The 16,106-nt window shown below is 34.4% G+C and overlaps 1 protein-coding gene across 5 annotated transcripts in view; it reads right to left on the bottom strand.

Annotated features, from left to right (window-relative positions):
- Positions 1-16,106, bottom strand: part of LOC123695043 (CCR4-NOT transcription complex subunit 6) — a 192,340-nt gene that overhangs the window by 13,635 nt on the left and 162,599 nt on the right. For all 5 annotated transcript variants that reach the window (XM_045640737.1, XM_045640734.1, XM_045640736.1 and 2 more), the window contains exons 5-6: positions 13,810-13,878; positions 76-233 (exon numbers count right to left, since the gene is read on the bottom strand). In XM_045640737.1, coding sequence (XP_045496693.1) covers positions 76-233; positions 13,810-13,878 — 227 coding nt within the window. The remainder of the gene's footprint in view (positions 1-75; positions 234-13,809; positions 13,879-16,106) is intronic.

Below are 16,106 nucleotides of genomic sequence, written 5' to 3'. Positions count from 1 at the left end.
TCCTACTTAAACCGTACCTACCCTCTTAACTAACTCTTCAAACTACCACAAAGATAACCCCTAAACAACACTCGCCTGTAAGCTGATGATATCCGCTGAATAGTGCCTAATCTCGTCGAGGATCCCCTTTTTCCTGTAGTCCCACTCGAGCGCCCAGCTCGGGCAGTAGCCGTACATCTGTCGCGTCGCGTACTTGTCGCACAGCACGTTGTAACACATCACCGTGAATATACCTGGAATAGACGATTTACAATATTCATTAAGGGGTATTTGATTCACACATCACATTTTACACCAGATGGTTGGAGAAGACTTTAGTTACTAATTAGTTAAGGACGCATGTCTTTATTACCAAAAATTTTAAAAAGTAATCAAGTCTGCAGTTATCATCGATTTATTGATTTACTGCCTAACTTAAAAAATATTAAAATCGTTGAAATCCTCTTTTTATTCACCTTATATCTTAATCATTGAAAGTTTTCATTTTCAAACTGTTGATTTAATCAGTACATCGTCTTACACAGTGTTTGCTAATAACAACTCTCTCACTTAAATAAATAATCAATAAAATAAACACAAATTCCTACCATATTAATAAACCGCTCAAGTCCGCAGACATGACAGTCGTGACACGTGATAATCTCTTACATAATAAACGCTTCACATTATACAATTTCCATGCAAGTTAATAGGAAATGAGGTATTCGTCAAACGGCCTCAAGTAGTAGCCCTCTGGCGGGTCGTGCGACGTGTATTACAACGCTGACGAGGGGATGATTAGCTAAACGGTAACGGGTGCAAAACGGGAGAGTTTGCGAAATTGCCCATTATGGTAACAGCAAATGGAGTCATCACGGAGCCTGCCTGTTAGGCATTACAACGTACTGAGAATGCATTCAAATTGTATGTAGGCGGACTAACACGTCTGCCTTATCTTCGAGTGTGATAATATAACGTTTTAATGTATTGAATTTTATTACTTTGTTGGCGATATTATAAGCTCGTCGTTGTTCTTTTTGTTTGGAAATGTAAGATTGTCATCCTTAAGGAATAAAATTCTTAGTTTATCCTGTGTTACAATATCGATAACAAATACAAAGTTTCTTATAAAATATAGTTCTCTGCAATAGACCTGCCACAATTCGCTGAAATGCATATTTGTTTCCAAAGTCATAAATATCAGGAATGTGATGAAAACGCTGCTTAAAATGTGGGATTTATGCACACGTCGCAAGGCTGTCAATTTAACGTGTCTCCATCGAGAGCACAGCCACGACTGTGCTCTCTCACGATCCGTCCGATTCAGATTTACGCTTTAGCGCTCGCATCCATCTCATTATTGGAGCCAAATAACTCGGATAATCTCGATTCTCACGTCGACACTGCCTTGTCCAAATGTCAAATCGTGGAAGACCAGTCAATGTAATTATCACGACTGCATCTTAAGGGGATCATAAAGCTTTTGTAGTCATATGGAATGAGAAGAAAGTATATATTAACAAACAGCTTATTAAAATTGGTAATATTACGTGGTAGATTACAGTTTGGCTCCATTAGATACCTAAGTTAAGTAAAATGTTTTTATCGCCGATTGAATAGATAAAAAAATAACAGTAGCCAGTAGGTACTATAGTCATACAATTCCCAGAAACCAAAAAACTTGATCTTGACACGGCGAAGGACGTTTGCGAGCGCGCGTTCTGCGGAGCACAATCAAATGACAATCGCCAAAAGCGCCCACGCCCATGCTAATCAGCATCGGGCGAGCTTCACCTGGCGACACGGCTGCGATCAATACGACCACAGCACGTGCTTCCACCGCGGCCATTGTATGCCCGATGCGTCCGCACAAGACGCGGCGCACATGTCAAGCGGCGCTGAACAATACCCGCATCAGTAATCGCCCGTACATAAGGAACCACGGGGCGAAACGAAAGCTCAGCGCCGACACAATAATAAATGGTAATGTCGAACATGTGGACGCGTGTCTTCATTTCAAATAAATCGTCGATGATGAAATTGTACGTGCCCGATCGACAAACAATGGTTAAGGTGACACTGAATCACGAAAACACGTAATGCAATGTTTGCTGACAAAAACGATACTCCTACGTTAGACTTGTACGAATCGAATTCGAATTGTCCGCAGATATATTCCGCGAATTGCGCTCAAACCGTTATTAGCATGATATTGTGGTAATTACGCCGATATCAATATAATTCGTGACCGTTTCTGAATAGTTTTTTATGGAACGGCCGCGTCTCATTAAAATTGATATAGGCCTACGTTCGCTATTTGAATTGGCATTATAAAGAAGTCCTTAGACCAAGTTAGGTCATAGATCGCAGTGTTTCTCTATGAATAGGTGCTAACAAGACGTTAGTTGGTAAAAAAAGAGAAACGTTAAGCTTCTTATAGCGCATTCCTACTTGCATATTTATTTGCAAGTGATTTTCTCTAGATATATCAAACGGTTTTAAAGCGATTTTATCAAGCGGATCTAAGCGGTTTGCAAATATGTATAAGAAATAGAACTGATTTTTACAAAGCTGGAGTTGGACGTAACGTTTTTACGCTTCTGTAAACGCAAAATTTAAATAAAATACAGTCCATTAATAAAACCATAACATTTAAATTATAATTAAGTAACAGTATCTCAAATATTTGTAATATTTTTAGTCAGAAGAAGTTTAGTTAGAAAGGTACAAAATAAACAAAACATACAAAAGCTAATTGAGTGCAAAAACAATCACAATACACAATTGTATTTAAGTACCAATAACATTGAATTGTGATAATGAAACATAAATAAAGTTAAGCTGTGCAAGCTGTAGGAGCGTTTTGTTTTTATTAATTGTTTAAATTGCTAAAATAATATAAATTGGTAAAGGCAACGGCACCATTCATAATTCGTTATCATCGTTTATAATTGGCCAACAGAATAAAAAGACAATGATACACGAAGGACGTTTAAAAGACAAGTAGGTATAAGTTAAAACAATTGGAATACGAGAATGAATTATGAGCTGCTATAATTTGCATAATGGCAGCTGTAATTTCAGGCAGGCCATTATGTCGGCCAGCCAACATGCGGCAAAAGTTGTATGGGACCTAACATATGTTTTCTAGGAGAAAATAACTTATTTATGCGCTGCTTCCAGCTTGAAGGCCTCTAATTATGCAGTTCGTATCGATTCTAGAAATGTTGCGAGTTTTTCATATTGCAACCATTATTGTTGACCCATATCGTAAATACGGAAAACTACTTCCTCGGTTTAAAAATAAGTGTACCTATTACTTGTTTCTTTGTGCGAAGAATAGAGAGTACACATACAACTATCGACTTAGATTAAGACTATTCATAAGATGCACAATATGCACATCTTAACATTAGAGGGTACAGGAGCAAATACTTCACATAATAAATAGCTATCAACCTATCATCTCCATTCACCGTATAACGTGAAACAAGCCTCTCGCATCGATCTTAAATCTTAATGGATTTGAAGGATGGAAAGGGAAACGTAATGAGGTATAAATCGAGTCCCTTCACTCTAACGATAAAGATTTAAAATGCCTATAAATATACCTAAAATGCTTCAAAGGTTTTTAAGTGAAGTGAGGTTTAGTACCTACATTACGATCGTGCCCCAATTAGTATAAAACAACTTAGAAATAACGCAGTAACACACAATGCGGCCGATGCAAACAAAAAGTGTACAGTGTACACACATCACAAGTGGGAAAATATATATTCAAATCCCACGTCTAAACGAATGAGTCATCATAAATCTAATATAACGCTAGCCGTGGGTAACAGCTGCATTATTAAACACAACAAATGACACACAAGCAGTCGAGTCGAAACGAGAGCGTGTATGAAGCTCATCTGAATAGAATAGCCGAGAGACAAGCTAGCGTTATCATTGTCATCCACCACCTATAATCATGTATTCAGATTGTGACAAACTATTTTATTTGTGTTCGCTGTCGTGGAGAAATTATATGAGATGGTCCAAGGAAATCAACAAAGGAATATTTAATTTTATCAAAAAAGTTACAAAGAAGGACTATCTAAAGACTAATTATTTCGGTTATAAAAACACCTATAAAATATTATGCGGTCAAGTATTTGATCATGTAGGTACTGCAAAAAATACGCATCTGATACAAACAACTTGAATATACCTACTTGAGGACCCTATATTTCTGTGAGGAGTATATAATGTAAGATTTTTTAATAAATAAATCAGTTTGTATCTGGATCTCGATGGTATCATTTCTCTCCCAACACACGAACCTTATATGGCGACCCTGCCAGTGCTAGCATTCCGCTAGCCATATATGGTGCATCGTCGGGTGTCAGTTGCCATCATGACGAAAAAAATACATCTATATTTCGCCGTGCCGGGACACTTGTGTGTGTCTTAAAAATTAATCAAAAATAAGGATCTACAAATAAAGCATTGTGGCATTACTGTTTATTTACGGAATATACAAAAGTTTATAAAACGGACGGACGGAATATACAAATCTGTACGATGGCGTGGAGGCATTCAACGTGATATAAAAAACGATCCAGAAGATATAGCCTGAGGTGTGCCTAAAGTGCAGTGCAGTGCAGTGAAAAGTGTAATAAAAAAAAATGAATGAAAAATAAATCTAAAAAAAAATGACGTGTTAGTGCAAAAAAAATGGACAATTTAGAGGACTTTAGAAGTTATAATTTTAATTTTTAATTATAATATGGATACTTATATAAGGTATATAATACATATATATATATAATAATAAAAATATAATATGTTAGAAAGTGTTCGTGTGTAATGAATGTTACTCGGTATGTATAGATATTAATGTTATTATTATAAGGTTTATAATTTTTCTATATGGCAGAAACTTTGAATGAATTATATAATAGTTTGGTTGACATAAGAAAATATTTGATAAAAATAGGACCAAGTCGTAGAAAAGGTAGTTTAATTGTAAAAAAATTAGCAGATGCTGATATTTTACTCAGAGATTTTAATATATTTTTAGAAAATTATTCTAATAAGAAAAGTAATTTTAAAGAAAGTGAATGTATTTTAATAGATGAATTAACTTGTAATTTTTATAAAATTTATGAAGAAATATTCAACTTGTGTTCTGAAGAATCAACTTGCAAGATGACTTCTAAATTCGATTTAAAAATTGCTTTACAGCTTTTACCTGTTTCATCTGATGATGAGACAAGTATAAAACAGTTAATTGATGGGATTGAATATTATAAAACAGAATTAGACGAGTCATCCCAAAAACAATTAATTAATTTTGTATTAAAGAGCAGACTATCACAGGCAGCCAAATTAAAGTTATGTTTTACATATCAGAATATTGACGACTTAATAAAAGATATTAAATTAAATTTACTGCCTAAAAAATCTGCTTATGCAATTCAACGTAGATTACAAAACGCAAGTCAAAATAATATGTCTATTGATGACTTTGGAAAAGAAATAACGGAAATGTTTGTGGAGCTAACGATCACTCAATCCGATGGCAACCCCGAACACTTTAAGGTTCTTAAACCATTAAACGAGAAACATGCCATCAAGTGTTTTTCTGATGGATTGAGAAATCGCAGGCTCAGTACAATCATTTCTGCGAGAAATTATAGCTTTTTAAAAGACGCTGTTCAAGCCGCAATTGACGAAGACGTTAATTCTTCGCCAACAACTGATATTTTGACTATGAATTATAGAGGCCGAGCTTTCCACCGACCAGGCCGGGGACGATCCTCATTCTCAGGTAGACCCCAAACCCAACAGTATAGAGGAGGACACCAGAGATTCGTACGGGGACGATCCATGTTCACAGGTAAGCCGCAAGCGCAGCAGTATAGAGGAGGCCATCCGAATTTCAATTACAGAGGACGAGGTAAGTCTTATTATAATAAATCATATCAAACTAATAAACATACGGTAAATAGACTAGTATCAACGGTAGCCGAGCCTGAAACGGTACAAGATATTCAAAACACTAGCAAGTTTTTTCGTGAATAAAAACCATATTTTATCATTTAATAGTAATACGGGTTTTGTTAAAATAAAATTGCAAAATAATTATTGTTACGATTTGTTAGTTGATACCGGTGCATCAATTTCAGTCATAAAGTATAAACATGTTCGTAATCAAAACATTCATATCCATTAGAGAAAATCTTAGTCAGCGGTATAGGCGGTAAAATAAGATCGATTGGATATGCTTACTTAATTTTATTTCTAGGAAATCAAACACTACAGCATAAGTTCTATGTTTTTAAACACTTACCATGTAAGGCAGATGGCATTCTCGGACAAGACTTTTTAAGCAAGTACAAATCTATTTTAAATTATGGTAATCGAAGTTTAATTTTGTGGAATAATAATGTTAATATTCATTTACCTTTAATAATAATTGATAATACATCCATAACTATACCATCTAGATCGGAGTCTATTCATTTCATTGATACGTGTGAAACGGAGGAATGTGTTATAAATGCAACAGAATTGCAACAAGGTATATTTATAGCTAGTTGTTTAGTAAAACCCTTAAACGGAAAAATACCTATTCGTATATTAAACACAACCGATTCTGATATAGAACTAAAAGAAATATATCCCACCCTTCATAAAGCTAGTGAATACGAATTATGCGATTTTAAGCAATTACCGAATAATGCCCATCGCGTAAAAACTTTATTTTCATTATTAAATCTAAATTATTTAAATACAGAAGAACGAGATACTATTGAATCGATTTGCGCAAAGTATTCAGATATTTTCTACCTTCCTGGCGATACATTGAATACGACGAATATTTACGAGCATAAAATTACTTTAAAACCTAATGTTGATCCGATTTATACAAAACCGTATAGGCTACCGCATGCACAGAAAAATGAGCTTAAACAACAAGTTAATGAGTTACTTAGGCAAGGTATTATCGAACCTTGTACTAGTGAGTGGTCTAGTCCGGTATTACTCGTACCTAAGAAATTAGACTCCAGCGGAGAAAAGAAATGGCGTTTAGTCATTGACTATAGAAAACTTAATAACTGCATTCAAGACGATAAATTTCCACTTCCAAACATTACAGAAATTTTAGATTCACTCAGTGGATGTGTTTATTTTACGCATCTAGACTTAAACCAAGGATTTTTTAACGTGAAACTCGAAAATAATAGTAGAAAATATACAGGATTTTGTGCAGGAGAACAGTATCAAATGACTAGAATGCCTATGGGTCTAAAAACTAGCCCCAGCTCTTTTTCACGTATGATGACCATGGCTATGGCAGGTTTATCATATGAAAAATGTTTGGTTTACTTAGATGATTTAATTATTATGGGTAGAAATTTAATTGATCACAATAAAAACCTTTTGCTTGTTTTTGAAAGGCTACGCAATGCTAATTTAAAATTAAATCCTGTCAAATGTACTTTTCTAAAAAAAGAAATCCTTTACTTAGGACATGTAGTGTCGAAAGATGGTGTACCTGACCCAGAAAAAATTAAAACTATTCAAAATTATCCGGTTCCTAATAGTGCTGACGAAGTAAAGCGTTTCCTAGCTTTCGCCGGCTACTATAGAAAATTCATAGACAAATTCGCAGAAAAGGCATATTATTTAAACTTATTGTGTAAAAAAAATGCAACCTTTATTTGGGATAGTCAATGTCAAGAGTCATTTGAAATTCTCAAAAATAGTATGATATCACCTCCCGTACTACAATACCCAAATTTTTCGAATGAAAACGAATTTATTTTGCAGACTGATGCCTCTGGCTATGCCCTAGGCGCTGTTTTATGCAATAAAGATAAACGGCCAATAGCTTATGCTAGTAGAAATCTCAATAAAGCGGAGAAGAACTACCCCACCATAGAAAAGGAACTCTTGGCTGTGGTGTGGGCTATAAAATATTTTAGGCCATACTTATACGGTCGTAAATTTAAAATACTCACGGATCATAAGCCTCTTGTTTACTTATTTAATTTAAAAGATCCATCGAGTAGACTTTTTAAATTTAGATTGCTTTTAGAAGAGTATGATTATGTTGTCGAGTATGTGAAAGGAAAAGATAATGCAGCTGCAGACGCATTATCTAGGATTCAAGTTTCTTCGAAAGAATTGAAGGAGATGAATGAATGTTTATATGTGATGACGCGTGCACAGAGAAAAAGACTAAATGACACTTCTTGCGACCATGATATGATTTCTTCAGACGATTGGCCTGATCAACCAAAAGTCGTAGAAACTCATATTAGGCCGAAAGATGCAGTTGAGATGAGATTTACGGAAAAATCTATTATAGACCGATTTAGGAAAAATAATGAAATTACGTGTGAAAGTAAAAGATTAATTTACGTGTCTAAGAAAAAGACAATTTACATAAATCCAGTTTCTCGAACACAAGTCTCGCGAGCCGAATTTGTGAGGGAAATTAGTGATTTTGCAGAGAAAATTAATATAAGCGAAATATATTTAATAAAAAATGAAAATAATAAGATATTTGTCGATAAACTTGCAAGTGAAATTAAAAACATAACTAACTATGTAGGTCCTAGGTTATGTATAATAAAAGATGTCGAAACAATCGATAATGTAGATGACAGAAAAGTAATACTTAACGATTTTCATCTTTTACCTACGAGTGGCCACGCAGGCATAAGAAGAATGTTGAATAATATTAAACGTTACTATTTCTGGCCTAGTATGGCATCTGATGTTAAACAATTTGTGTTAAAGTGTCCGCAATGTCAGAAACAAAAGTACACTGTTCAGGTGAAAGAGCCAATGGCCATCACCTCGAGTGCTCATTCGGCATTCGAAAAAATTTTTTTGGACTTAGTTGGACCATTAAACAAGGACAGTAATGGTTATATTTATATTCTAACCATACAGTGTGAACTGACAAAATATGTTTGTGCCTATCCATTATTTACTAAAACTTCAACAGAAGTCGCGCGAAGTCTTGTAAACAACTTCATATTGCAACATGGAGTACCTAGAGAAATAGCTACCGATAGAGGTGCAGAATTCATGTCTGATACAGTCAAACAGGTATGTGAATTACTTAACCCTTAATTACTCGCGTGGGGTATATCTGACCCCACGGCGTATTTGAAGCGTCGTATCTCCGCCATTTTTAAAGCTACCTGCGTGCCGTTTTTAGTAGCTGCCTAAATACCTTTCCCGCCGCGAATCAAGCGCGAGCGACGCTCCATGTCGTGTGATTGTGTCAGGAGATCGCGTCTGGGGTATATATTGCCCCACGCGAGTATTCGTGCAACTTTTTTTGGACGAGTGAGTATGTGTATTTTTATTTTATAATGTGCAGTATATATACTAAATAGTTCGTTTTTTACTTATCTTTGTTTTCTGTGTATTTGTTTTAGGTTAGAACGCCTAAAATGGCAATTAAGCGTCTTTCTGACTACCAGATTGTTAAGCGTTTGGAAGACGACGAAGAAAGCATCATAGATAGTCCCGATGAAGATGAGGTAGAAGAGGACGTGATCAAGAGTGACCACAACTCAACCAAATGTGTGTTAGCTATAACGTCGGCAAAATACGTACAAAATATGGCCTATGGTTATATTTACCACACTGCCTAGGGCCATACAAAAAAGGCAAAAAAATGCTCAAGTTCAGGATCCTAGCCCCACTTCCAGAGGTGGTCCATCGACAACTTATAAAAGGTGCCATATCTGTCCAAGGTCAAAGGATAAGAAAATAAGATTTATGTGTGCCAAATGCCACCAGCAAGTTTGTCACGACCATTCCACTATGATATGTGATAAATGTATTGATTAAAAACTTCCTAAATTTAAAGTTTCATCTTTAAAAGTTTATAACGTTTATATTGATTAAAGATAGTTAATCATTTAGAACAATGTTGTCTCTTTCTAACTTTTTAAAATAAAAATAAAAGTATGTCATTAAAAATATGTTTTATTGTACCTTTAAAATTGGGGTTAAATATACCCCACGCGAGCGTAAGTGTAACTATATGGACGCGAGTAATTAAGGGTTAATATTAATACTCTACAGCATATCATCACGAGAGTATAGGAGCATTGGAAAACTCTCACAAACATCTAGGAGCATTTCTGAGAATTCAATCAGAAGGTAAGTATGAAACATGGAGTACATGGCTTCCGTTTTGGTGTTTTTCATATAATACGTCGGTACACAGTTCGACAAAATTTACACCATTTGAATTGGTTTACGGCAAGAAATGTAATTTACCCAACAATTTACTAAAACATGTCGATCCTCTCTATAACTACGATAGTTATCCTCATGAGTTAAAATACAGACTACAATCAGCTCATGCTGAAGCTCGAAAAAATCTTATAGCGACTAAATTACAAAGAAAAATTAATTATGATAATCATATTAATCCAATTTTATACAAAACTGGTGATTTAATTCTTGTTAAAAATGAAGTAGGTAATAAGTTATCAAACCTTTATTCTGGTCCCTACAAGGTTATCAAAGATTTGTCACCAAATGTAAAAGTCGAAATAAATGGTAAAACTGATATTATTCATAAAAACAGAACCAAATTATATCATGTTTAGTTTAAGAAATATTACATCATACAAAATACATAATATTATTTTGTCACTGACTGTACTTATAATTAAAGATCAATTTATTATTATCTTAGCTTGTTTAATATAATATCGTATGCATGCATTATGTAAACAATAGTCTTAAGTGTCTAAGATTACTTTGTATGTTATTCATGTTATATTTTTATGAACTATGATTAATGTTATTACTAAATAATGTTTTGTATTAACTTTATATTTTAATTTTTTTTCATAAAATGAAATCTTGTATCAATTTCATTTTATTTTATTTTTAAGGGCGAGATGTGAGGAGTATATAATGTAAGATTTTTTAATAAATAAATCAGTTTGTATCTGGATCTCGATGGTATCATTTCTCTCCCAACACACGAACCTTATATTTCAATTTAACTTATAGGTATCTGTCATGAACAATTATTAACATCGTTACCAGATGAGTCGCAATATCTGATGATGTAACAACATCTTTTTATATTTTGGTTTATTTGGATTGAATTACACTTGGATATAAAAACACTTCAATTAATAGAGGAAAATGATCATGACATAGGTGCAATAAAGAAGAAGGCATTATGCAGTAGAATTTGATAGACTTTGTGAAAGGTTATTTAACAAAGTATTACAAACGAAAAACGTTCTAGTTAAATCGATACTCCCGAATTGGATATATCATATGGAATAAGCGAAACTCCAATCTATTTGAGCGTTGGACTTTTATTTATGCATACCGATACAAATACACATCTTTCAAGGTATACGAGCCCAACTTGTCTCGCATTCAGATGTTTCTGACAAATCGGTTTACGATCAAGAGGAATAAAATATTTTTACTCCGATAAAAGACGGTTCGCTATATTTGAATGTTAATACAGGCAAGTTTTTGAAAGGGCCTTCATGACCAAATTCAATACGGTACATGGAAACAAATGTTTCGGGGAAAATTATTAGTAAAAATAACAAGGGTAAATTCAAATATTTGTGAGATCATAATATTACCTAGCAGGGAATGTCATTAAATACAAAAAATAAATAAATAACTAAAACAAAAAAAAGTAACTGCAATCAACAACAAGGCTATTCGTCTAAAAATTCCAACTGACAATATTAGTTACACACAATATAAATTCAATAAAAATGAACAGATTCACCTTGGAGATAAATTTTTGTTATCGGAGCCAACAATCAAAAATTTCGACGCAACAAGCGTGACGCTAGAGTTACGTATGAGTTTGCCGTGACAATATTGATTTTTTTGGATACCAAAACTCTTAAACGTCGCCAACTACCATTTAATGATGATTTTGTTAATTTGCGTATACGTTACGAATCGGTGTGAATTAGGTACAGAGACATACTATCGCCAAGTGATGATCTGTTAAATTTAAAATATTTTTCGCTAATATATAGACGAGGTGGAAATAAAAATGAAGTAACATACAGACAGGCATAAATCTCTATAATAGATTATCACTTTCGTATTGTTACGGTCACGATAGAGATCAAAATCTGTGTCACATAGAAGAAACAGCACTACTAACTATAGGCTGTGTGTGATTATTAGACACAAGGTATACTTTATTTCTAAAAGCCGGTTATCTATCTAAAATAGTGTATCTAATAAGGAACACGTGCGATTTTCCAGCTGCACCACCAACAAATAGCTATAAAATCGCTTCTTCTACGGTATCCCCAGGCGAAACTTTAAACGCAGTATCCTCCGATAAACGCACCGCCTGTTTTGTATGCTCCAACCTTGGATCGATTAAATTTAATGGCGCTTTTGTGTTGTAACGCGTCTTATCCACACTAATATGTAATACGTCAATATAAGATACGAGCTTGAGCGTGGCGATATGAAATTATCAAAGCTTATGAATACTGAATACACTTTAGCTACAATTTTAGTCAGCGAAGGTAAGCTTAATAGTTAATATTCGAAAAAGTATGGAACTAATAATAAAATACGTTATTATCTAACATTCAGAGAAGTTGTCGTCAAAAGTAAGTATCCTTGATTAGTGTGCATAGTTTAAATTAAAACTGTCCGTTCAAAATCGATTCTAAAGTTGTCGGTTACATACTGGTGAAGCTAATAAAAGCGTCATATAAAAAATAGTAAAAATCCAAGCTCCGTTATATCCAGACAGAACAAGGCTAATTAAAACTGAAGAGCATTAGGACGAAGCATCACAGATGAGTCTAAAAAATGAAATCTATTCTATCCAGACACCGAAGGCTAATTAAAACTAAAGAACATTAGAAAGAGGTATCCTCGAAGTCGGGTTCACGGATGCGCGAGGCCGCTGCCAATGCCTCGCATTGTGCATTGTTCACTCGGAGGGCACTTCCTACACGCCTGTGTCAATTGACCGCGAGACACAATGACCGTAGTGGCTAAATATTTGCTGGCGATGTCGGATATTGTAATAACCTATAGATGGACTGCACAATGGAGAGGTAACCTCGCTTCTTTCAGCTAAAAGGAAGTGGATAAGGGTGTACAAATATTTATTTATACTCGATAGCGGTCTGAATAATAAGAGAAAAAGATATATGATCAAAATAAATATTTACGTCTTAAGACCTAAAGTTCGAAATTGATGTATGTGGATGATTTTACATGTGAGAGTAGTTTTTCATCGTCACAAATTAGGATACATCCACATTACGTTAGTTATCCAAGCAAAGTAACAAGACATCTCCACCGTAATACATATGAAGATTATTTAATTAAGTTGTTATTTAATTATATTGAATATCGATTTGTAATCCTCATTATTTAGTTTGAATTCTTTGAACCCATTCTGAATCAAATCCCTTTTGGCAGCTTGTACCACTCCCACGTTTTCTTACCAAAAAATAATTTAAACAAAAAACTAAAGCTTCTTGACATTGAATATAATTTGGAAGAAGCTTAACAAATATATAAAACATCAATAAATAATACCATGCCATTCTTTAATCTTTAAAATTTAATGAATGCAACAGTTTTAATAGAAATGTATTAAAAATGCGGTGATCTCATCGCTTCAATGTTAATGCCTTATAAGATCGACGAGTGATTATAAATTAAAAATGAAAAGTCACCAAGTGTTTGCTATAAAGGTAAAGGCAATGGCACACATATCGAAGGATGACCACAAAGTGATGTATGCATATTGTAATTGTAATAATGTGTACTCACAAGTGGGACGACTCCTATTTGGTCTCGTCAAGGGTATCCAAGGCCTCTGTGGTGGTAGAGTGGCAGTAACTGAAACAAGGAAAAATATTCATTAAATTTATTGCACAAAAAAAGCATAGAGAACACAAAATGCAAACAATTCGAAGATAGTACGAATTTGTACGCTTCGATTATTTTCTTTTAATCAGTTTTTCTTCGACTCGGACAATAGTAGTATTCAAAGAAATCGTGTTTCATAATTCTACGGTTGTTTCTTTTAGAAATCAATCAAAACATCTGGCACAGATGAATATTTTAGATTACGTTCGAAAAAATTCATTTGCGAATTCGTCGACAATCGAAGATTATTATTTGAAATTATCAACGAATCGTTTGTCACGCTTGTGGAACTAGTTTGCAATCAGCGGATCCCGCAAATATTGGGAAACTACATTTCAGCGTGGGCTGCAAAAACTTAGCTCGATTTAACTGCTCTTCTCGACTTCGATATTCCATTGAAGCCGATAGTTGAACGAGTCAATAAAAAGCGGTGTAGTATTGTTCTCTACGGCATTATGAACTATCGTGAAATCAAGCGAGAAATCATAATACGTCCGGGTTCCTATACAAAGCAGTTTCTCTTAACAGCGCTGTAAGTGTCATTATCGGAAATAGGAAAATTCTCTAATATTGAAATAGGATTTTATGCGATTTATAAAGAGGTTGAAGAGAGTTTATAAATAGAGTTTACACCAACTCTGATTTCTGAATGAAATGAAAATGATAAAGTTCTATAAAGCGGTTAGTATTCAAAAACGATAAATTAATATTGCGGTCGAGGCGACTGGCGAAGCTAATTAAAGCTTATATAACGTAGCTTTATAGTATTTAATAATAATCATTTCGAAGCACACATTAAGTACGACGCAATCAAGCCTAATCATTAGGAAATCTACAGATAATCATTTATCAAACATGTGACTGAGGAACGCAACGAATTGAAAGAGAACATACAATCACATACAATGACAACAGAAAAACAAAGCTCCCAAAATGAAGTCATTAATAACATCGAAACTGTCAATGTGACCGTGAAATCGAGACAAGTGGTAGAAAAAAACAAACAGACCACCTCAAATACTCCGGTACAGTCGGAGTGACAGGCCCCGTCGGCGGTCACTTGCAATTACGATATTCTGCGCTTGATGAAACGTAAGCAATAATAATAATAATATGAGTATAATATTTCGGTCATAGACGTTCACTGGCTTCCAACGACCGCCTAATTTATCGGAATCGCTCCAATGAAACCTGATAAGCATCTCTAATCATGGATAGCTTTGATTGAATTCAGCTTAATTATTTTCTTATTGTATCATTCTTCGTGACGCAATTTCGGGGATTGAATATAAAATCGGAACGTTTAGAAAAAAACTGATACAATAAAATGACTCGTTTCCTAATTTGAATACGACCTGCGATAACCAAAACACACAATGAAAAAGAAGCAATTGCAGCGATGATTTAGTAGATTAGGAACACAAAAACCAGTAGAGGTTATATTTTCGTTATGGCAGACGTTAAGATGTCATTGCAAGGACGAGATAGCGGCAATCCATTTGGTGCAGCTGTGCCGTTTCCCACAAGTAAAGTGCCTTTAAGTTGGAAAGGGGAAATATTTGAAAACACTGTGGCAAACTCTCTTTAATATCGCTCAGAACTGTCAATTGGTTGTTTGGCTTATACATTTCGTTTCGCAAAATTTGCCGTTAAAATTAAATGGTTCTCTGGTATCATAATAAATTAAGTACCTATGTATTGTTATAACAATAACGGCTTTAATCGAAAATATCTGTCTTTTAGTTCTCTGTTTATTTATACCAACAAAGACGCTGTTTCTCTGCATGGCCAGTTACATTTGATAACTCTTTAAATTATTTTAGATATTTGGTATATAAGTAATACATACAAAAAAATACACAACGCCTAATTAATTATCAAACAAACAATTAAACGAAGACCATTATTTCTGTACCCACTGTCTACAACATGTTCCACGAAATTTCTCCAATAAATTTCCACATACAAGAACAACGCACTCTAGACGCAGATGCATCGACATTACACTTTGTAATTACAGCCGCGGGTCGCGAGCACTAAATCACGAGATACACACAATACTATGGGTGTGTTATTGAATATTAAGTGCATAAGCGCTGCGTCTGATGAGCGTCCTTTGGCTGTTATGTTCGGCATACAAAATGTGTACGAGCCGCGTGCCGAGCGTCTAAACACGGATAAATAGCGAAGTTCAATAA

The sequence above is a fragment of the Colias croceus genome, chromosome 10 (genome assembly GCF_905220415.1).
Source record: "Colias croceus chromosome 10, ilColCroc2.1".
In the NCBI taxonomy this organism is placed as follows: Eukaryota; Metazoa; Arthropoda; class Insecta; order Lepidoptera; family Pieridae; genus Colias; species Colias croceus.
The sequence above is the reverse complement of the archived record's forward strand: the minus strand, read 5'-3'. Positions and strand labels throughout refer to the sequence as shown.